Raw genomic sequence first — 24,407 nt, 5'->3', positions numbered from 1 at the left:
TTTATTTATCCAGATTCCCTTTGTCAAAAAAAGTGACAAAAAATCAACATATTGTTGTAATTCATCTGACATATACCTCGAAAAAAAAAACAGATCCGTATCTCCTTTCAACTAATACAATTTTGAAACATCAGTAGAATTTTATACTTCTGACTGTTTTATTTACAATTTGAATCATCTCATATGATAGTACAAAAAAATGGCCACTTTCAAAATACACGAAGATAGCGCAATTAAAGATGCAATTTCAAAAAAGGAGAATATCTCGAGATTGCCGAAAAAAATACAACCGAACGGTAAAAGGACTGCTTTGAATAGCTTCAGTAATGGCGTTAGGCAAGATTGTAAACGTATAAAAATAGTTTCGAATAAAGAAAATGTACCTCCTCCTCAGGTAAGTTATTTTGTTTAATTAGGTAGGAATCTTAATTGTTAAATAATTATCTGAAGTCATATTTCGGAATAATAAGTCTCTTTGTTGTCCAACAAGAAACCTACAGGGTAGCCCAGTGAAAGCTGGCTGTAAATTTATGTTATTGTTTATTATATCTTTTTACCTTATGGCAATCTGAACATCAACAATAATCTATATAAATATTATGGTGGTGGTTTTGAACCGGGTTTTTTGTTTGGAGCTTCTAACAAAATACCATCACTCCAAAAGTTCTTACGTAATTTTTAACTGCATAAATATTATACGTTTTCAATTTCATCAATACTTCTCATTAAGTTTTCGGGAACTGGATCATTTAATTCGATGTAGATATTATTCCTTCAGATATTTCAAGTCTTTTCAAAATTCATGCATAAGATCTAGAAAATTGGTTTCAATTCTTGAAATAAATTTGAAAACTAAAAATTTTCTGATAAACTCTAAATCGTAGGTAGGTATAAAATATTTGGATTTTTTAGAGTATATAAAATCAAGTAGGACAGTTATTAGTGTGTGTTCCTTTTGCGTTTACCGCTTGCATCAAATTTTGGCATTGTGTTCTATGAAATACCTATGCTAATTATGCTAGTTAACCTCATTATCCATGGACTTTTTCGATGCTGTCTCAAGGATAAGGGTCACTTTCGGTGCGTTAAATAAGCATGTAAATATTAAATTGAACACCTGTGTGAAACACAAAAAAAACCTTCAAGATAGAAGATAATATGAATATCCAGACCTGATTACCTGATTAGGTGAAATGACAGTGGAATCATCACTTGTGTAAATGGCGGATAGCCTGGCACATCAGAAAAGAAGAAAAAGAAGTAAATATTCGGTGGGCTGAAAAGTTCGAAGCCTGACAACATAGATTTCTGAATCGATTTCTAATGAAAGGCTTAGGACCTTAATAGCCACGAATAAAACTATTTTCAGATTTATTTGAAAAATGAGAAAATGATGAAGTAAAAAATAATGAATAATGGCAAGAGATCAGAATTTCAAAATACCAGAAACTTTGAATTTGAAATTTTTCAGAAGCATAATAAAAATGAAAGAACCAAATGAATGAAATGTTTTGAGCGATAAATGATTTTTATAACTGGGGGAATATGTATCTATAATAATACACTCATAAAAAAAATTAACAAGTGGTTTTCAATGAATACTCATTTAACGGAAGTACTCGGAACTCATTTACGTTAATTTCGCCAAAAACAAAGTATAGAAGTCCCGTAATGTACCTAGAATATAGGACAGAATTTATTATTGTCTTTTATTTGAATACCACTAATTTTGTGTATGCATTCCTAATTCTCTCTACATTTGTAGTCGCACTTTTACAAATAAAATGTATCCTAGTACTGACTAGTGTCGATACCAGCTTTCAAAAAAAGGAGTGGCCAAGGGAGGGCTAGACTTTTTCTTTTGGGGGGCATAGTAAATCGAAATTATAATTCTGCTAATCTTGTTATTATTTTAGCCTTATGTCAAATTTAAGAGGGGGCCAGCAGGATTCTAAGGCGGACCCGGGCCCCCCTGACCCCCCTAGCGTTGCCACTGGTATGACGTGAATATTTTTGACTCACTTAAGGTGATTCGTCATGTGGCTTCATCATCGAAAATAATTCTTTACCTATCCCTCAAATGATTCAACACCAATAGACTGATTCTGTTTTTATCAATGATATTCCCTGAGATTTTTTGAATATCGATAAATTTTTCTACAATTGAACATATACCAATTATATCAGCATTAGGATATTTTAATCAGGCCTTAAGACCTTAAGTTGAAAAGTCTTCACCATCTCCATACAGAATAAAAATGCAGTATTCACATAGCAGATCACTGAATTTTCTCGCAATCTTATCACATTGGCTGAAGTTCGGTCAAAACAATTTTCAGTGAAATAGTTGGATATTTTTCATCACAAAATGTTCCTTATTCAGGTACAATCTTTGACAATTGTATAGCTAGTATCATAGTATAAGGAAAGGATAGTAAGCCAACCGCCGTTTGACGGCAAGGAAATAGTCACCAGGGGTCGCTAATGTAGTTGGATTTGGAGAAGTAACTCGATAAAAGATAGCGCTGAATCATGAGCTATAGATTGCGCAGAAATAATACGATAATTCATTCAGTGGCGTAGTTGAAAAGGGGTCGCATGACATTGCCAACAATTTTTATGTTATTATTGAGTTATCACAAATACACGCCACTGGCGTAAATGCTTATTACAGAGCAAAAAAATATCAAAATATAGAAATCTTCTGACCACTCTATTTCAAATATTTTAGTTCTTCAAAATAACACCGATTTTTTCAAGGGCTCCACTTTACGGACCAATTTTTGACAGTAACATTCGAGTAAAACGTGAGTACAACTAGATGGCGCTCAACATCAACAAAATCGAAAAAAGCAGTACACTGGCTTACTATCCTTTCCTTATACTATGGTTATATCTACATATACAGGGTGTTAGTGAATAAGTGCGACAAACTACTGGAAGTGATTCTATATGAAAAAATAATTACATTATGTTATATAACTTTTGTCCGCAAATGCTTCGTTTTCCGAGATACAGGGTGTTAAAGTGCCACACAAAAATTGACTATTCATTTACTGCTCTGAAACCTGACGAGATATGCGAATTAAGAATTTTATGTTCATCATTGGCGCGCATACGGGCAATGATCCCAATTTTTATTAAGAAAACAAAATGGTACGCCAATGAGATATTTCAAACTAACAATAATTTGTTGAAAAAAATCTCTCCGGCTTTTTTTTTTGTATGGGGTGACGTTTTTAAGTAAAAAAAAAAAATCTTAACGCGTATTGTGCCTTTCTTTGATACATTAGGGACGTTGTTACAAATTGGTATCCAAAAATGATTTTCAGTTTGAAATATCTCAATGGCGTACCATTAAAAAAAATCGAGAGTAGGTAATAAACATATGTTCACTGTATTTCGGAATACGAAGCATTTTCGAACAAAAGTTATATAGCAAAAATGTCATCACGGGCGGATCCAGACGATGTTTGAGGGGGGGGGCATACAAAGTTACGGCTCATATAGGTTAGATCAAATTAGCGGAAATATTTGTTGGTTCCTACTGGGTCAAGTGTTTTTTTATAGAAAGATGGATTTTAGTAAATCATATCATATTCTGTTTTCAAAATTTTTGTAGGACAAAAACAAGGAAAAATTTCACATATTCCATAAATATATTCCGTAAATTTATTTCATAAGAAAACCCAGGCGCAAGAAAGTATAAGGTGTAGTAAAAAGAAAACCATTATTATTGCATAAAGAACAAGGCTTCAATTACCATAGTTAACACAGTTGTGCTTTAGGTGAACAGCTCTTGGTAGATAATTCCCTGCCAATCTCACTAAACACACAGCAAAACCTTCCTGGTCGTTTCCGAAGGCTCACCACGTTTAGACCAAGACCGTTTTTGCTTGATGTTGTCATAAATGATCCACTTTCTATCACCAGGTACCAAGCGTTTCAAAACCGTTTTCAACCTGTCTTCAACCGTTCTAGATCATAGCCAATATTTCACCCTTGTGAGTGCTCACGCATATTTTTCGAATTTTCAGGATACATTTTTATATTTATATCTAAGGTCCGCGCCATGAAAAATTGAAAATTCAATCTATCTGTTGTAACTGTCAAATCAAGAAAATTAATGCCTAGTTTCAATTCGCATTGTGAACGTAATTGAAGAATGCAGGTTGTTGATGAGATCATGAAGGAATTCATTCAACTGTCTTGTGTACCTACCTGCGAAAGGACACAAGATATCGTCAACATGTCTAAACCGTTATAAGAAAAATTTAGATATTGGGTTTTGGTGAATATGTATTTAAGATATGTAGATGACTTGAAAATAATTTTGGTTGATACAAATTTTGAGTTCTTTTCTAAAAAATTGTCTTCAACGATTACTTTACATTTTTTAGAGTTCAATAAGTCTTTTACCAGCTCGATAGTCTCATTAAGTACTGGTAAATTATTTTTGTATATCGAATGAAATTAATCTTTCATTATTATTATTTTTATGTTCTGCAGAACATACTCCATGGAGTAGTTGCATTGAATTTTTAATTGAATATCGGTTAAAATTCTGTAAAATTTGCTATATTTCCTTTCTCTCTTTCTTTATTCAATGGGTCTGTGAGAGATAATATTTCGAGTGAAGCAACTTATGTTAGCTTGAAGAAAAAATTACGAAAAGGAATTTCGTGTGTTAATAAAACATTGTTTTGAAAGAAAAATACTGTTGAAATCAAGGATTGGCTTTGTAAACATTATTTGGACTCGGAAAAAGTTTTTTTTCATCGCTCAAGTGCTCATATTTTCGGTAGACTTTGAAGTAAAAAAAATGTTTCTCTCAGACAACATAAAATGGGGAATATTTGATTTGGAACCTGAAAAATATACCAAGGATCAATCATAGTGGCACTTTTGGTAATGAAAAATTCAATGTGTGGGAATTTTGTTGTCAATAAAAGATCATATTATAAAATGGTTTTTATTTCATAATAGAACATTCAATAATTTTTTACAGGTAATAGGTATGTACATAATTTTGGAGCTCAATTATAAAGATATAATAAAATTAAATAAATATATTATAAATATACATAGAATAAAACAGAGATAATTTCCACAAAAGAATTACAAAACAAGGAACATTAAACGAAATATTCTTAAAAACAATATTAATCTAATTCCATCTTACTTTTGTTTATCTCACCATTCAAATCGCAGTTCATATTTAATTGTCTAAGGTTATTTATTTTTTTTTTCAAAAATTGGTTACTTGCTAATTGCACGTTGCAACTATCTTGCAGTGAACTGTTCATAGCGATTAGTAAATTAATCGTCTCTTTCATTGCCTTCACTTTTTTCCTTTCTATTTTCAGTTTTTCTTTCTTGTATATCTTTTGATAGTGTCTTATATCTGCTAATATATCTGAACTCGACCTTTTTCTTTTATTTGCATTACTTCTGCTCGATATCGAGGGTGATTGTATATTCCTGTCGAACTTCGAAGATTCGTTTGATAGATGCTGTTTTGTATTGTTCTTGTCTTCCATTGTTGGTATATCAACTGTCGAGTCAATAACATCCGAAGATACTGCAAAAAAGAAATACATTTTGAGATAACAATTCATGAACTAATAAAAATATCGACAGTTGAAAAAAAAATTAATGGTGAATTCAAAATGAGTACATTATGTCAAGAAAATATAAAGTTATAAATCGGTAGGTACTTACTAGGTTTATCACAATTGTTGTCAGTCATTTTGCTGGCTGTATAGCGTATTCTTCTGTTCAGCTCAAGAATGAATATTGAGTACCTAGTTCTGATAAGTCATGTTTTGTGGAGGTGAAAGTGGGGGCAATCCCCCCACCATTACAAGATTCAGTTTATCGACTGCGGCTGCGCGAAAGTTGGTGGACAATTAAGCTGCACGCTAATTTTTTTTTTAATTTTAATAAATGGTGACATTTTCATATTTTGGGGGTGTTCAACCTGTATCCAAAAGTATCCAAAAATTGTTTTTGAAGCATGCGTATGTAGCATGAATCTAGTTCAATTTGTTCATAAATAGATCCTTGATGATAACCTGAGTTAGAACACACCGAAATCATGCAGAAATAACCCCAGTGTTAAAAATGGACTGGATAATGGACAATTAATGTACCTAGTATTTACATCGGCCAGTGGCGTAACTAGAATTGATTAATGGGGGTTTTAACCCTCTTGGAAAAACGCTAAATCAATTTTTATATTTTTTTCATTTGTTACTTATGATTTATTTATTTATTCTAATCAGCGGAGGGGGGTTTGTTACCTAATAACTTCCACCTACCATTAAAATACTTCGAAGAAAGACTTGATTGATGAAATTGAAAACCTATATTGGCTCGATGACATTAAATTCAATGAAATTAATTATAAATGATTTTGGAATTTCAATGAAAATTTTAATGGTACTCGCAACAAGAGACATTGGATTTCAAATAATGAAAAACTAAGAAGTACAATATACAGGGTGATTCACGAACCGTTGATTAGAATATTTCGAAGAAAGATTCGAGATAAATACTTGGAATTACATAGTTAAGCATTGTTGCGAAAGATGAATTCTTGGAAAAAGCTTAGGTTTTACTTAGGTTTTATCGAAAATGATACCAACCTTCTTTTCTTAAATGTGGCACCCAATTTACCGAATAATTCGGGAAACGAGCATTTTTCCAAGAAGAATTCATCCCAACAAAGCTCAAATATAAACTTTCAAATGTTTGAGTCTTTCTTTGAAATATTCTAAGCCAATGGTTTTCGTAAGTCACCCTGTATGCATGGTAAAATTTTTTCCGAATGAGTTTGGACAGAATTTGAGATTCGAAAGATCGTCTATTTTAATACATTTGATTAATTTTTCTGAAATATTTGTTGATTTCAAAGGTAAAGCCTATCACTAAAATGGAAGAGAAGCCCAAACTTGTGATTGACACTGATTTGTTGAAAATTGTTCCTGGCGAAAATAAAACCAGTGATAACGAGGATGCTGAGGCTCTTCCTTTGTTACAAACTTTGAAATGTTCTTTAGAATATTCTGAGGTGAGTAATTTTAATCAATTACTAATTTGAGATTTCTATTCATCGTATAATTGATAGCACTTCTGAAAATAGGGTGATATTCGCATGAACATGAAAATATTTGTCTTGATTTGACTCGATGTGAATACATTACAAGAAAATACTAAGTTTTGATAAGAAAGGCCAACAAAATTAACAAAAAGTTGATATCGGAAATCCAACAACTGATTTTAAATGCTTTCAATGTGTTGATTGACGTTAGTTGTTTTGAAAAAGCAAAATCTCGAATTTTTTAGAGAGAATCTCCTCTTAAAATTATAACTTGAAATTTTTTTATTTCTTCCAATTAATGGGGGGGTCCCCAATAACCCCCCTTGTTACGCCTTTATGTACAGGAGGAAAATTTTTTCTTAAAATTGTTACAATTTTTTAAATTTCTTCTAATCAATTGGGGGTTATGTCCCTCGTTACGCCTTTATGTAAAATTATTTGTTCCAATTTATTTGAATAATATTAAGGACTTATAGTTTCATCATAAACACAATCAAATAAGATTTTTCATCAAATGATCATGCAAAATAATTGTGAAGGTTTTCGGATATTTACTAAAAACCGTTTTTTTTTTTTAACTTTGACACCTTGTATTTAGAAAACGAAGCAAGTTAGGACAAATGCTTGAAGAAAAAAATTTTTATTTTTACCTGAAGAATTGACAATGAATATTTGATGGTTCAACTCTGTATAATCCTAAAGATATAGATAGGATAGTGAATTCTAGGAAAAAAGAAATTCTTATACCTACTTAGGTCTCTAGATTTTAACTACTAGGAGGTAATTGAAAAATAATTGGATTCTTGAACGATCTTCAGGTTCAAGAAATGTGAAGAATAGAAAAATTATTTCGGGTTTACTTATGGATGACAATTTTATGAAGAGTATTATAATAGTGATTAGTGACTAATGGTAGATAACGGTTTTTCTTGGGGCTGCAGCTCCATTAAGAAGGAATTCAAAACCATTCAAACCATTCAAAACCTATAGAATATCGGTACTTTCTAAATATGTGCAATTATTTTCTTATACAGGGTGATTCACCGGGATGGCCTATTAGATGTTTATGGAAAACTAATAATAATTTCGAACTGAAAATTTGTAACAATAGGTAATCTTTCCCCCTGAAATATTTTCAGATCTCTACAACTTCCGGTTATCCCGGAAACAGACTACTATATTATTACACACCCAGTATATTATTACATCATTAGATAGCTTTTTTGATGAAAATTTTGGCAATATGCCATACCTTGGGTAAAAAGCTAACGGTTTATGAGTTCATTGGATTCTTATGAAAATAAAGGTGGCGATGAGGATACACATTTTTTTAAATTTTTCGGCAGAAAAATCTTTTTTCGAAAAAATTTCATTCTTTTTCGATTCTGCAAATACGCAGTATTATGAGACTATTTGCAGTTTGGACCAAAAATGTGCAGGGTGTTCATATGAAGATCATGAACTTGGACAACTCAAATTCATCAACACTCAAGATTTTCAAATTAGAACCTATATTTTTTTTAATTTCAGTCGATTCTATGTACAAACATAGTGGGGGAACTTAAGCAAACCCTATACCTGAAATGAATACTTTAAGAGTTATCGAAAAAGAACCTTAAATGAGGAAAATCCGCAATTCCTCACTGTGTGGAGTAGTCTGTGACTTCCGAAAAACAACACTGAAAGAAACTAAAATTCGATGTTTAAATGACTGAATTTTACATTTCATGAATTAATGAATTAATTTTTCGTTGAGATTATTGAGAAATCCATAAACCAATACAATTTTCAGTTACGAATACTTCATTTCAATTCTTGAAATATCAAATTTAGTTATGGAAACATCGAATTTTATTTTGTTTCTGTGTTTTCCGGAAGTTATAGACTAATCCACACAGTTATAAATTGCGGTTTTTCCTCATTTAAAGTTTATCCTCGATAACTCTCAAAGTATTCATTGTATTTTTGTTCGTAGAATAGACTGAAATAAAAAAAAAATATAGGTTTTAATTTGAAAATCTTGAGTTTTGATGAATTTGAGTTGTTCAAGTTATCCTAGTATAGTATATCCAAAGTCACTTGAACTAGTCCAAAAAACGCTTAGCCATACATGTCCCTTCGAAGTGGATACCGCGATCCGCCAAATACTGGGGTTCATTTGATAGTAAATTCAAATTTTCTGGCAACTTGGACAACCCTTGTATAATCGAAATATTCAGCTTCCTCCAATTGACTTTGGATATACTATAACAGTTAAAAGAATAGTAATTTACGTAACAAGTCCGGAAAATAGGGTTTTTTTGGACGAATAGACAAAATTCCAGGACTCGCTTACGCTCGTCCTGGAAGTCTGTGAGTCCAAAAAAACCATTTTCGGGCGTGTTGCGTACAATATTTTTTCGGCAACCATCTAAAATAACACTATCGCTGCTGCTTTCCATATTTTATTGCGATTGCGATAAAAAAACATGCAAATTTTTGACAACTAATTTCATATGAACTGTCAGCCGTTATCTCGGTTGCTATGGATTCTATGATACTTTTCCGGCCTAGTCCGGGAATTACGTACTTTCCGGACTAGGCCGGGAAATGCTACTTTCTCAGAGAAAAAGCGTCCGGGAAGTGCTCACTTCCCGGACGGTTGCCGAAAAAATATATTATTTAAAATCATGAATTTTCATTATCTTTAGTATTTACTGCGACCTTCAGTTCAATTTTCGAATTATATAATGAATTTTTCATATTTTTTATACAACCGACAACCTACAGCCAACAACGCACGCGCAAGCGTGCGCCAAAGAAATGAAAGAGTATTTTCCCGTACTGTAAGGGAAAGTCCCTCTTTGAGACTCAAAATTCGGATCGGGAGCGTACGCTTGTAAAAAAAAATTTATCGTCTCATAAAATTTTTCATTTTATAAAATGAATTGTTGTGCTTCTTTTAGGAGATCTTGAAATTTCTGAAAGAGCAAGAATCTGAGACACTGCCCAGACCAACTTACATGGATAAACAACCACACATCACGTGGAACATGAGGAGCGTCCTAGTGGATTGGCTTGTTTGCGTGGCCGATGAATATAACCTGAACGAGGACACCCTGTATCTTGCAGTGCAATACATCGATAGGTTTTTGAGTAAAATTTCTGTGGTGAGTACTCTTGAGTGCTTGCGGAGGACAATGATAAAAGTAATTCATAAAGAAAAATCTAAAAAAGAACTGACCTTTTGAACCATCGTTCATCTAAGCGCCAATACGCTCTATTAGTGATGACGTCACACACCGCCATTATTGGTTCTCCTGTCAGTGTTCAGAATCCAAACAAACAAATTGTCATTCAAATTAGTACGTTGTCGTTGAAGAAATTGGCTTATTTTTATAAATAAGATTATTTAAGGAACGATTTTACTATTATTTGATAAACAGAAGGCACGAGATTAATGCCACTAAGTTCGAACTTGAAGTTCAGCTAATGAACACGGCTTTATACAAAAACTGGGGAATGATACAGGATTCAAACTTACTGGTATTAACCTCGTTCCTTCTGTCTATCAAGTAATACTGAAATCGTTCCTCAAATACTCTTATTTATGAAAATAAGCCAATTCCTTCAACGGCACCGTACTAATTTGAATGACAATTTATTTGTTTGGATTCCGAACACTGACAGGAGAACCAAAAATGGCGGTGTGTGACGTCAAACATTTAGAGCGTATTGACCATATTCACCGTCGCCATATTGTTGTGCGACAATACCAACTACCCAGTGTTCCCAACGGAGAAATATTGAGTTGGGAATTGATTAGGTAAACAGCGTTTATTTTTTGAATGGTGCAATTGGCCCTAAGACTTTATCGAAATTTTTCAACAGACTTTTTTCCCCAGAATAGAATGTGAAAACACAAAAGAATTTTATTTTTCGAAAATCTTCCCCACGAAAGCAATTATTGGAGGAAAATCTTTGAGAGTTGCTATTTTCAACACCTTATAACAAAGTCATGAGATCGAAAAAAATTTTGTGAGCAATATATTCTTTGGGCTTTATATTATGTAGAGTTTTATGACTCTGAAAGGGGGGTTGATTTCGAAAAAAAATTTATATGAACTACCCCTGTTAATATTCATCGAGGAATCATGTTGTTAAGTCTTTCGCATTTATTTACAGACCCTGATGTATATCTATGCTTTTGATAAACTGGTCCTTTATCCCGATTTTTCAGGCTTTGAGATTCAGAGTAACCCCCAGGAAGGGGAAAATGTTGAATTGCATCAAATTCACTCTATTAGCTCCAATGGATCCCGCGAAAAGCTCCAGAATACGAACGGGAAAACTACCAAAATACCGAGCGAAGTTAAGAATGTGTCCTTATCGACATAAAGGCCCTTATTGTAATAAAACTCCCCCGCATTTCATATTCCTGAAGTATACCTTTCACACGTGAAGCGGTCCCAATGAAATATACCGCGCCATTCTGGAATTTTTTTCTTCGTCTACGACTACGCCGTTACCGCAGAATAGATTGATGGTTTGGGAACGACATGAAAAAGAACTTAATCTATTCCGTGTCGATGTTAATAAATCCGAAGGAGCGTTATTCCCGAACGACGCAAGGACGTATTTTGCCATTTATTGGGCCATACATGCTACCCATAGAGTGCACGCAGCCACTGAATACCCACTCGTATATTTACATTCTATACTAACTGGCAAAAAAACCAGAAGGAGCTGTTTGAATTTCAATTTTTTTTCGGTAAAACATAGATAGTATAGCAAGGAGTGAATGATTGAAATTTGCAGAGAAAAACGAAGGGTTTACAATTTTTTCTTTCAATTTTTTTCATAATGTGTTTGTCCACCGCGATTATCTATACCATAGTATGAGGAAAGGATAGTAAGCCAACCGCCGTTTGACGGCAAGGAAATAGTCACCAGGGGTCGCTACTGTAGTTGGATTTGGAGAAGTAACTCGATAATAGGTAGCGCTGAATCATGAGCTATAGATGGCGTAGAAATAATACGATAATTCATTCAGTGGCGTGGTTGAAAGGGGGTCGTATGACATTGCTAACAATTTTTATGTTATTATTAAGTTATCACAAATACACGCCACTGGCGTAAATGCTTATTACAGAGCAGAAAAAATATCAAAATATAGAAATCTTCTGACCACTCTATTTCAAATATTTTAGTTCTTCAAAATAACACCGATTTTTTCAGAGGGCTCCACTTTACGGACCAATTTTTGACAGTAAAATTCGAGTAAAACGTGAGTAAAACTAGATGGCGCTCAACATCAACAAAATCGAAAAAAGCACTACACAGGTTTACTATCCTTTCCTTATACTATATCTATACTCTCCCCAACACGTCTCGGCATTGATGCAATAAGATGATCTATTTCTGTTTGAGGGATAATACCTTAAGCTACCTGTACTTCATATCTCAGAGCCGCCAAAGTCTGTGGGGGCTGGGGTAAATTTTGAAGCCTTCTGATGTTCCATACATGCTCTATGGGCGAAAGATCAGGGGATCTGGGCGGCCATGGCAAAATATTCACATGGGTCGCTTCGAAAAAGTTTAAATTAACTCTGGCAACATGAAGTCGGATATTATCTTGCTGAAATATTGGATTCTCGAGCCGGTCAAGAGGAGGGAGAACATATGGCTCCACTATTTCTTGAAGTTAACGTAGCGATGTCATTTCACCTCGATTTATTCGAGGTAAAATGACAGCGTTAAAACGCCTACTGTCCGGTGTACATGACGCTCAACATCAAACTGAGATTCACGTCTTTCTCCCCGAGGTCGTCTAATCCCATTATGTGCACCCACGGAGAATTGAGATTCATCAGAAAAGACGACCTGACGCCATTCTACATTCCAATGTTGACGTTCTCTGCACCACTGTAATCGTTGCCGGCGATGCTCAACCGTCAGAGGAACACAAGATGGGGTCGATAATGCTGCAGTCCAAAAGACCCTATCCGGCGGTAAACCGTTCGAACAATTACAGGATGGCCTTGTTTTTCTAACCACTCCTTAGCCAAAGATCGATTTGTCGCAAATCGGTCTCTAATAGCCATAAATTCCGCGTACACGTTCATGAAAAAACCTTCACCAATTTTTTCCCCCAAATTCAATCATTTACTCGTTGCTATACTATCTATGTTTTACAAAATAGTAATTTACGTAACAAGTCCGGAAAATAGGGTTTTTTTGGACGAATAGACAAGATTCCAGGACGAGCGTAAGCGAGTCCTGGAAGTCTGTGAGTCCAAAAAAAACATTTTCGGGCGTGTTGCGTACAATATTTTTTCGGCAACCATGTAAAATAACACTATCGCTGCTGCTTTCCATATTTTATTGCGATTACGATCAAAAAACATGCAAATTTTTGACAACTAATTTCATATGAACTGTCAGCCGTTATCTCGGTTGCTATGGATTCTATGATTCTTTTCCGGCCTAGTCCGGGAAGTACGTACTTTCCGGACTAGGCCGGGAAATGCTACTTTCTCAGAGAAAAACCGTCCGGTAAGTGAGCACTTCCCGGACGGTTGCCGAAAAAACAAATTTACAATTTAAACAGCTCCTTCTAGGTGTTGCAGTTTCTTTGTCAGTTAGTATATTTACGTTCTATATCCCGGTTTTGGGATGGGTGGTCGCATCAGTTCCGGCGCGTTTTTTTTTGTTTGAGAGTTCAACCCTGGCATTTTTATGATTTATAATAGGCGACAAAAAAAAATATCAAGTAAATATATCGCTATATACGATCAACAAGTATTAGTAATCTGTTCCAATAAAGAATTGAATTGAATTGAATTGAATTAAAGAATGTAGTGGACGCTCAAACAATAAAGGCATCATTAATATCGGGATATCATTTCTCACATCTCATATAAAAATTTTGTTCTCCTCATTTTTAGGCACATTTTTGGCATAAGGGCTAAAAATCTCTCCTCTTCAAGTCAGTGCTTCTCGATTTTACTCATATCCACCTTTCACCTTTTTTGTTACAGATACGCGATAAACTGCAGCTCGTCGGAGCATCTGCTATGATGATTGCTGGAAAGATGGAGGAAATTTACCCTCCCGTGCCTAAGGAATGGGCCTTTCTGACCAGCGACAGCTACACTGCAAGGCAAGTCATCAAGATGGAGCAACTGATCATCAAAGTACTCGATTTCAAGCTGGTGTCGCCAACTTCTTACACGTTCGTGAGGAAATTCTGCGAAGATCATAAGATCGATAAGGTTACCACGAATCTGGCCATGGTGAGTTGCTAAAGCGAACAGTGATTTTCTTGAGTTGAGGTTGAACACAACCTTTTGACCAATTGGTCTTTTACCTCTTCAGAAATGGATGTTCTACAAGCTCTGTGACAATCTTTGACAGATAATAGTTGTGCCAATTCTGATTTCTTTTCTATGATTTTTCACAATGATTGAGTGTTATAGTTAAGATGCATAGAAAACCTGGTGTGTCTACTTATACAGTCCATTCAGGAATTATTGACATCGAAGTAGGCCATGAACGTCTAGTCGCGGCTTTATTTCTGGTTACAAAAATATCACTAAAAATTGCTATGGTTCATCATAGAAATGACCAGTTTAAATTATTTTCATCATTTTTGTATCCGAAAAATCCTGAATTTTCGAAATTACGAAGGGACGCATACAGTCATGATTTCATAAATTGAAATTCAGATTATATAACGTAAAAATATAGTGAAATGCTATCTCATTTCAAGGAAATCCAATGAAGATATATCTATTCATTTAAAAGTCGCTCATGAAAGATCCCATTGAAGATCATTAAAATATGCATATTCCTTTTCACCAAAGGCTCTTCAAAACTTGTTGCATTACTGATGGACACTGGATACAACCTGCTTGCAAAATTCTTATCAAATAACTCTTATGGATCATTTTAACTGTGGTGTCTAAACTGAAGAAAACAGAAAAAACTGGTTGATAAATTTAAATAGTGTAGCTTAGTGAATGGAAGAGCCATATCATAATAAGACAGAAATAAAATTCAAAGAATCCATTTAGTATATGAAAAATTTTGACATCACAGTTGTACTGTAACTTTCAAAATTGGAACCAATTTATCAGCCGATGTGTAAATTACTTTCTAAAGTTACTATTTATTGAAACTGTTCATGACATGAATGATTGATTAAACTTGTATGAAAAATATAGGTACTATCTGTACTCGAGTTTTCTGTTTTTTATTGAAATGCTTTTATACTAGTTTCTATTAAATTACATAAATTATTTTGCCCATAACAGCCTTAACTCACTTACTTAAAGCATTTTTGCATGAAATTATTTGTAATTTATGAATTTTAAAATTTTATTGCATCTATTATTATCTTCAAGGGGGTAAGAGGTGAAGAAATTCTTGAAGTTACTCTTCTGAATATATTTTTGATTAAATACTCAGTAAAAATTCTATAAAGCAATTGGAATTTATTAGATTTTTGGATTACTCATTGAAGAACAAAAAACAGATATAACAATACTTAATTTCAATATCCAATAGAATATAAATAAACTATAGATGCAATGCCAAGGCTTTGTTTAGCAATCCAATCATAAAATAATTCTCTCTTCATAGATTTATATCATCCTCATGATCACCACTGTCAAAACAAAACATCCAGGTAAAAATCCAAATATCCAGCATTCAAAATAGTGCTCCTTCTACTATTACCCTTGAATATACTTGAAAAACATTTTGTTTTCTTTCTAGAGTCCACTGTTGAATAATATTTTCAAATAACCAAGTTTCCTCCAGATAAATAAATTTCACATTTTGTTGCAAATATTCTCTGTATTCACCATAAAATCGTACAAAACTCATTATATTTTTCTGTTTATCAATAAGAATTTTCCTTTTATTAACTGTTTTGAACTTGTAACCAATTAAGTTTATGTAATGTTGTCTTTGATTGATTAAAATCCAAATGCTTTTTGGTCAAATTTCATCCAGGCTGATATATTGGTTGCTTTTGGCTCGGCTTTTGGTAACAATCAAATCTTTCAATGATTCTTTGAAGGTGAAATCGTATTGCACAGGTTTTCTTCCACTAATAATCCAGGTTGTAATGACTTGCCTTCTTCTTTTTTCAAACAGTACTGTGAGAAATACTCAAATAAACTAATCAATGTGTGTTTGAAATTGATACAACTTTTAAGTTTCAAAATTTCTTCGATCAAAACCAATAACACAAACAAACTGAAATCTAACCTTTTGTCAATGACATTTCCGATGCCAACCCGAAATCCGCAATTTAAAATGTTACTGAAAGAGCCAGTACCAACTTAATTTCGATTTTCCAAAGCCACCCGGGATGTCAATAATTCTTGAATGGACTGTACCTGTAAAACTTTCAGACAAAACGGGAGATTTTTCGGATTTATACCTACTTGATTTCGAGGGAACGCGGGCTTTTCAGATGGCGCATACATCTTTTTCATTTGACATTTCTCTCAATTCTCGACTATTGTGAACCAAGGGCGTAGATCTTTTTTTTCTTGGGGAGGGATAATCGAAAAAAAAATTTTTGACGACAACTTTTATTCATATCTGTAATGTTAGAAAAAGAAGTTTGATAATGAAGTTTGAATCAATTACTCGAAATAATTTTTGTTGTTACTAATTCGGTTGTTCTTACCTTGTTCTCAAATAAGAGTTACGAAGGAAAATGAGAAATTACTTGGATAATTTTGAGAAAAAAAAGTTTCATGAATATGAGCCCACAAAGGCTTTGCTTTCAATATACAGGTTGTTTCTAGTGTGTCGTACAGTTTATCAAATACTTCTTAATCTTCGCTACAGATTAGGTAAATAAATACCAAAACTTATAATTAAAGCATTCATTAGAACTTACTAGCTGGATCTTAAAAATAATTTGGATTTTCCTGAGGATTACTAGAGATTTTTCTCGAAATCGATAGCAGATACGACAAAACTATAACAAACCAAAAAGTGTAGTACTGGACCAGAGTTTTTTTTCTACATTTTTTTAAACTAACAGCCATTCACCAAAATATAGATTTGGAGGAAGGAAGCAGGCATCCTTCCAGAAAATATATCACCCTGTAGATTTGCATTCAAAATTAGCATATCACATAGTGAAAACTTTAAACTGAAATATCTATGGCCAATTCATATTAAATATCTTGTGAAGGGAAGGTTATACGAGAAAATAACTTGAACTTCAACACATGTATCACAAAACAAAATGTTTGGGGACTCATGTTATAGGACTTTTTTTCTTAAAATGATTCGGAAATCTGTCATTTTCATTTGTATCCCCAATTTAGGAGCACCGTGTAATTACTCCCAGTATCCCCCTATTTTTACGCTCTTGTCGTGAACTTTGAGTATAGAACAATAATATTTTATATTCTATGGTCTGTCATTATATTCAATTCATTTGAGTAAAACTTTCGATATGAACTGAATTGTAATTTATTGTGAATGTTTGCAGTGTCTAAAATCAGTATTTCCTTTTTAAACGGCACCAGGCAGATGCGGGAATTCGAAAAATTTTTAAGAGCGCCACCTTACAGCACTCTGGTTAAGCAGACCACCAAAGCAACAGGTGGGTCTCTCAAAAAGTCTGAAACAAAATCGAATCAGTAAACACACCAGGTATTCTATGCATCTTAGTTATAGTCTTTCCAGAGCCACTGCAGCCATGTGAGCTTGCGAAAGACTCTTAGGAAAGAGATGGGGAATGAAACCGGATATGGTACTGTGGTTAAACAGACCAGTAGTAAGCCCCATTGTTACCTATGAGTCTCTAGCATGGTGGACAAAAACTGAAGAGACACGCAGCTGGCTGCAGAAATTGCAGAGGCTAGTTTGTTTTGGTAACACGGAAGCTATACACGCAACTCCCACAGCGGCGCTTGAGGTTATACTCGATTTATCTCCCTTGCCCTCATATGTGAGGAAATGTAGCCTGCTGGAAGCAATAAGAATATACCGTAATGAGAATCTCCATCCGGGATCGGACACATGGGGATCAGACTCGAAACTCCAAGCAGAACCCTCAGATGTGATGCCAACTTTCTTCGAAGAAGAACCCTTTGAAAAGGTCATTGACGACCGTCTCAGTGCAATAAACTCAGTAAATAACTTGGTACGAAAAGTCTTCTAAAGGGTGTTTTTTTAGAGCTATAGAACTTTAAACTGCAATGAAACAACGATGGATTATTTGATTGACATGAATTTTATTTATCCGCTAGATAATCTTGTGGCATTACATTTTAAATATGATTTCTCCAATTCTGTGGTTATTCCGTTCATTCTTCCACATCTTGTAGAACAAAATCGTGCGAGAATATATCAGAAACGCACAGTTTTCATGGTTATATTTTATTATTCTATGTTGGTACTCCGAACTTTCCGCCACGGCTTTATCTGTCAATTTAGCAATTTGCCTTAAAGAAATCAGTTCTGCCAACCAACATTTTTCAATGCAAAAATCACTAAATTATATTTATGGAAATATTTCATTAATTTCAATGAAAATGCAATGAATTAGAGAAAATAATGTATAATACTCGTACAGAAGGCTCATTCTACCACTCGTTCATTCCAAAACTCGCCACTTCGTGGCTCGTTTTTGAATTTTGAACTCGTGGAAGAATACCAATGCCTTCTGCACTTGTATTATAAATAACTATTCTGGCATATGACCGCCACGGCTGGCTCGGATGTAGTCCAATCTGGACGTCCAATTTTCGATGACTTTTTCCAACATTTGTGGCCGTATATCGGCAATAACACGGCGAATGTTGTCTTCCAAATGGTCAAGGGTTTGTGGCTTATCCGCATAGACCAATGACTTTACATAGCCCCACAGAAAGTAGTCTAGTGGTGTTAAATCACAAGATCTTGGAGGCCAATTCACAGGTCCAAAACGTGAAATTAGGCGGTCACCAAACGTGTTTTTCAATAAATCGATTGTGGCACGAGCTGTGTGACATGTTGCGCCGTTTTGTTGGAACCACAGCTCCTGGACATCATGGTTGTTCAATTCAGGAATGAAAAAGTTAGTAATCATGGCTCTATACCGATCACCATTGACTGTAACGTTCTGGCCATCATCGTTTTTGAAGAAGTACGGACCATTGATTCCACCAGTCCATAAAGCGCACCAAAAAGTCAGTTTTTCTGGATGTAACGGTGTTTCGACATATACTTGAGGATTAGCTTCAGTCCAAATGCAGCAGTTTTGTTTGTTGACGTAGCCATTCAACCAGAAGTGCGCTTCATCGCTAAACAAAATAAAATGGACGTAGTGCGCGATACGTATTTCGCACAGAACCATTATTTTCGAAATAAAATTGCACTATTTGAAAGCGTTGTTCAGGCGTGAGTCTATGCATGATGAATTGACAAACCAAACTGAGAATAAATCGCTTGACAACTGTTAAATCGGTCGTCATCTTGAACAGTAATGCCAACTTGAAGTTATATACCTCGAAAAAAAACACCCTATAGATGATATTTGATGGATCAAAACCAGAAAAAGGCACAGGTTTTGGAGAAAACGAGGATCTCTAGATTCCTGTGGAGTAAGTCCTCTATCCTGCAAGTCCGGACACTAGATGTCTACACTTCCTCCCAAGAGTGCTTCAAAAGAAACCTAGTATTCACATCACTACGGACATCCTGGCCACGCTGATGTCCCTGGAATCATATAGCCAGGGATCTCTACTGACATGGAAGTGCCGTAATACTATAAAGCAACTGACCAGAGGCAATAAAGTAACTCTACTACAGGTAGCCGATGAATTTGCAAAAAGGGCATCAAGGTTGACACCTGTTCGTCCTGAGCTTTTCTGCGGGCTTGGAATATACCAATACAAGACAGTGGTCCAACAATGGAAGAGGGACAATAGAAAAATCCTCTGGAGGAATACTCTTGCTCAGGCAAAGAAATGTGTGGTTCAAATACCTTTTGTACCGCATCGGGTAACTCAGCAGATGAGATATGCAGGCTCTGTGGAAAGGGGGTAGAAACAGCCGATCACATAGTGAGTAAATGTCCGGGGCTGACTGGCCTAAGAATCACTCACATGTGAAAGCAAGTTCTGGATACTCAAGAAGTAATAGCCAAGGCTGCCAAGGAGGTCGTCGGTTTCGTTAACAGCATCGACGGCATCCCTGGGTTTGCATGAATAGGTAGGGTTAAGAACAAAAGATCCACTTGGTCGCAGTTCCCGGCAGGCTAACAGAGCGGTAACGACCCCTTTTCACAGAAATAATAATAATGATCATTGAATTTTGTGTTGTCTCGTTGGTGGAAGCATTGAAAGGATATAAGTCTTTTTCAGTTCCTTCTAAGTTTCTGCTTTCACTTTGTTTAGTAATTCTGTTCTGTTGTTTATAGAGATGAGCGATACCGTGATTTCTAGATCACGTTGTGAAACGTGAACGTTCCTTTATGATATCAGTGAAATTAAAGCGTGACGTGATCACTGTTTAGGTATCGGGATCCGTGCTGCACGGACCCTAACCGAATCCGATAACTAAACAGTGATCACATCACGCTTTAATTTCACTGATATTATAAAAGAGCTAAGCACGGACCGTGCTTGTTATTATTATTTCTATGAATCACCCAAACTTTAGTTCTTTTGTCTTTCTGTTAATTCTTTAGAGGTAACAGATTTGTGGAATGGATATGAATAATTTTGGACATCGAAAAATAAATAATACCTACACATACAATAATTCACATGTGAATATATATTGATAATATTAAGTGGCTGATACTGCATTAAATAAAATAAGAGAAAAACAGAAAAAGTAACAATCAGAAATGTACAAAAATATGGTAAAACTAGTTATTGAATAATTACATTTCCTAAATATATTCGATATTTTCTATTAATTTCTGAGCTAATCAAAGAATTGTGAAATTTCTAAATGAAAAGGTATGATTTTTAGGACATCATATAATAAATAATAAGCCATATGCATATACTCAGACGTTTATTTATTTATTTAATAAAAATGATGAGTAATCAACCTCCAAACAAAATACACTCATTTTATAATTTTATATATCAAAATAGTTAAGGGGCTAATACTGTAACAAAAAAATAAGACAAAAATTAAAAATCTTAAAACAAAAAACTCAGAAATGGGTAGTTAAAACAGTCCCTAAATAATCGAATTTCCTTACTATATTTGACGAATTTTTCGAGAGAAAAATACAATTGTTCCTATTCATTCTCCACCAACGACATAATATGTCGTTGGTGGAGAATGGAATTGTAATATTATTACAATTGAGGAAGAGAATTTGAGTTTTTTTATTAGTTAGCCTGCTTCGACGTTCTGTTAATATTTGTCCGGCTTTCGAAAACAATCGTTCGCACGGAACTGATGTTGCTAGAGTGCATCAGTAAGTGCTTACAAAGGTTCCGAAGCAATAATAACATCAGGCTGGCTTCATAATTTACGATTGCAACGGACGTTGATATGCCCTGAAAATATCTGTGAAATGTTCAAACAGTGATCCCGTCACGCTCTGTATTCGTTTTTCGGAACCGTGACTACCTGTGACAGTCTGATATCAGTGATTAAATCACAGTTCGTGAAATATCACTCATCTCTAGTTGTTTATCGAAAGAACAACACTGAACACAATTTTTTCAATAGAATCAATCAATTCCAACAATTGACAATTAATCTTGTTCGCAGTACCTGACCGAACTGGTCCTTCTAGAGGGCAAGCACTACCTGAACTTCAAACCGTCAGAAATCGCAGCTGCCTCCATCCTGTTCGCACGTTTCAACCTGATGAAACCGATCCTGTGGCCCAAGGAAATGGAAAAATCCAGCGGCTACACCATCAAACACCTGAGCCCAATAGTGAAGGCCCAGAGCGTCACCCTGAAGGGATCCCCTCTGACGCCCCAACAGACCATACAGGAGAAATACAAGGGTAGGAAATTCGGAGGGGTAGCCCTGTTGAAGCCCAGGGTCCTGAATCTGGACTGCCTGGAAGACGGCGACGGTTGCTTAGCTGAACTGCCTCAGAGAAACTTTGGAGTAATCGGCGATAGGAGAAAGTAGAGTGTGGGAGATCCATTATTGTTTTTGTTCGAAACTGGGGTTATTGGCTATATCTTGCGCGACCTGTATAGTATACTGAGATCGGTCCCCATCGACAACTTCTCTGGTTGGAAGAGTTTTAAGATCGAAAAGTTGAAGGGGGAGAAGTTGCTGAACGTTGAAGGGTGTTGCAAAATTCGACTAAACCCATGTGGACTTATTTGTGTGAGCTGAGAGTGAAGCGTTTTCCTGTACCTGTTCTCGTTGTTATTTTTGTACCCGATCTGATATCGTGTGATTTTCGAGAAGTCGCCGACGAAGGCACTAGCTTTAATACCGTATAAATCGATGGAACGGTCATTTAATTTCTTATCCTATAGAGGAAAGCAAATCTGGATGATATTTTTACATATGACTTATATACTTCTGTTTCCTCCTATATGTATATGTATTTATTTTGTTTTCCTCCTTTTTTATATGAACTTTTATTGTAAAGCACTTTTGCTTTGATTTTTATTGAAACTAATGTATTTTCCAAGGATTGATTAGTCGCATGGCAGAATGGTGGTATTATTGTCATGTTTCATATGTATAATTTTTTTATAATTTTGGGCAGCAACCTTTATACATTTTGGACAATAAATGGATACATTAACTTTATAATGGCTATCGCATATACTTGTAAATTGATAAAGTTGTTATGTTTTTGTTGTGCTAATTTTAGATTTGTTTGTTGTTATTTTTCAAATTGAGCGAATCCTTTGAAGGTCAATAAAACTGAGGTGAACATATTTTTTGATATATTCTTTCTTTGAAAGCCAAATTTGTTGTTTCAGAGTAACAAAATTCCTTTTAGGCTTCCATGCTACTGAGGATCGTTCTTCTAGAAGATTAAAATAATTTTTTTCGACAACCGCCCGGGAAGTGCTCACTTCCCGGACGCTTTTTCTCTGAGAAAGTAGCATTTCCCGGCCTAGTCTGGAAAGTACGTATTTCCCGGACTAGGCCGGAAAAAATCATAGAATCCATAGCAACCGAGATAACGACTGACAGTTCATATGAAATTAGTTGTCAAAAATTTGCATGTTTTTTGATCGCAATCGCAATAAAATATGGAAAGCAGCAGCGATGATGTTATTTTACATGGTTGCCGAAAAAATATTGTACGCAACACGCCCGAAAATAGTTTTTTTGGACTCACAGACTTCCAGGATGAGCGTAAGCGAGTCTATTCGTCCAAAAAAACCCTATTTTCTGGACTTGTTACGTAAATTACTATTTTCTAAAAAGTAAGATATTACACAAAAGAGTCGTTGAAATATTGTGTAGAGGGCTTTGAGAATGAAGCTACATAGGCTTCCGCCGTTTTTTTTCCGAAATTCGAGGCTTTATTGTAAAAACTGGTTATACATTTATAATTCAAAGTATTGTCCATCGCTGGCCACTACTTACTTCCATCTTCGGGCAGCGTATGAATGAATCCCGCGTTGGAAGAAACTGGTCACCTTTTGAAGCAATCCAAGAATCGATCCAATTTTTTACTTCTTCATAAGACCGAAAGTACTGGTCAGCCAGGCCGCGTGCCATTGATCGAAACGAGTGATTCTCTGAGGGAGCAAGTCTGGAGAATACGGCGGGTGGGGTACGACTTTCTATTTCAAAGTTTCCAAGTATGTCTTGACCACTTTCGCAACATGGGGTGGAGCATTGTCATGCTGTAAAATCACATTATCATACTTCTCGTCCTATTGCGGCCGTTTGTCTTTCAATCCTCGGCTGAAACGAATTAATTATGTTCGATAACGATCACCTGTGGTTGTTTCAGTCGGTTTTAACAACTCATAATACACTACGCTGAGCTGGTCCCACCAAATACTGAGCATGACCGTCGACGTGGAAGCATGCCCGGGATATCCCCATGATTTTCTGCGCTTGGGATTTTCGTCTCCAGTCACAATGCGATCCCTTTCATCTTTGTCTGATGTCATTAATAACTATGTATAAGCAGATTCATTCAGATCCATATGAGTACTAGAGTTCTAGTTTGCTATTATTATCCTTCAGGTGATAACTTGTGTATCTCGCATTGATGTACAAAATGGTGATGCCGCAAATAAACCTCATTTTTCCTATTTTCACCCTGCATTTACGATGAGACTGGAACCTGGGTATACTACCAGGATCATCACACCTCGTACATTACAACTCTGGAACA

The 24,407-nt window shown here is 35.1% G+C and overlaps 2 protein-coding genes across 2 annotated transcripts; one reads left to right on the top strand and one right to left on the bottom strand.

Moving 5' to 3' along the window:
- The first annotated feature begins 53 nt into the window (after positions 1–53).
- LOC123682407 (G2/mitotic-specific cyclin-A-like) lies at positions 54–22,983 on the top strand. The gene is made up of 5 exons (XM_045621007.1): positions 54–394; positions 6,917–7,072; positions 10,048–10,251; positions 14,122–14,376; positions 21,839–22,983. The coding sequence occupies exons 1-5, from the start codon at positions 200–202 to the stop codon at positions 22,211–22,213; spliced, it is 1,185 nt and encodes a 394-aa protein (XP_045476963.1). The 5' UTR covers positions 54–199; the 3' UTR covers positions 22,214–22,983.
- LOC123682408 lies at positions 4,959–5,873 on the bottom strand. The gene is made up of 2 exons (XM_045621008.1): positions 5,722–5,873; positions 4,959–5,581 (listed from the first exon to the last, which is right to left on the bottom strand). The coding sequence occupies exons 1-2, from the start codon at positions 5,747–5,749 to the stop codon at positions 5,163–5,165; spliced, it is 447 nt and encodes a 148-aa protein (XP_045476964.1). The 5' UTR covers positions 5,750–5,873; the 3' UTR covers positions 4,959–5,162.
- Positions 22,984–24,407: the final 1,424 nt, after the last annotated feature.

The sequence above is a fragment of the Harmonia axyridis genome, chromosome 6, assembly GCF_914767665.1.
Source record: "Harmonia axyridis chromosome 6, icHarAxyr1.1, whole genome shotgun sequence".
Taxonomy (NCBI): Eukaryota; Metazoa; Arthropoda; class Insecta; order Coleoptera; family Coccinellidae; genus Harmonia; species Harmonia axyridis.
This window is presented reverse-complemented; position numbering and strand designations above follow the sequence as displayed.

Bases quoted from the DNA above. Each gene is read 5' to 3' on its own strand.
- LOC123682407 (XM_045621007.1), top strand. From the start codon at position 200: ATGGCCACTTTCAAAATACACGAAGATAGCGCAATTAAAGATGCAATT. The intron at 10,252-14,121 runs GTGAGTACTCTT...TTTTTGTTACAG, and splicing joins TTTTGAGTAAAATTTCTGTG to ATACGCGATAAACTGCAGCT. The intron at 14,377-21,838 runs GTGAGTTGCTAA...TCTTGTTCGCAG, and splicing joins TTACCACGAATCTGGCCATG to TACCTGACCGAACTGGTCCT.
- LOC123682408 (XM_045621008.1), bottom strand. From the start codon at position 5,749: ATGACTGACAACAATTGTGATAAACCTA. The intron at 5,582-5,721 runs GTAAGTACCTAC...TCTTTTTTGCAG, and splicing joins CAACAATTGTGATAAACCTA to TATCTTCGGATGTTATTGAC.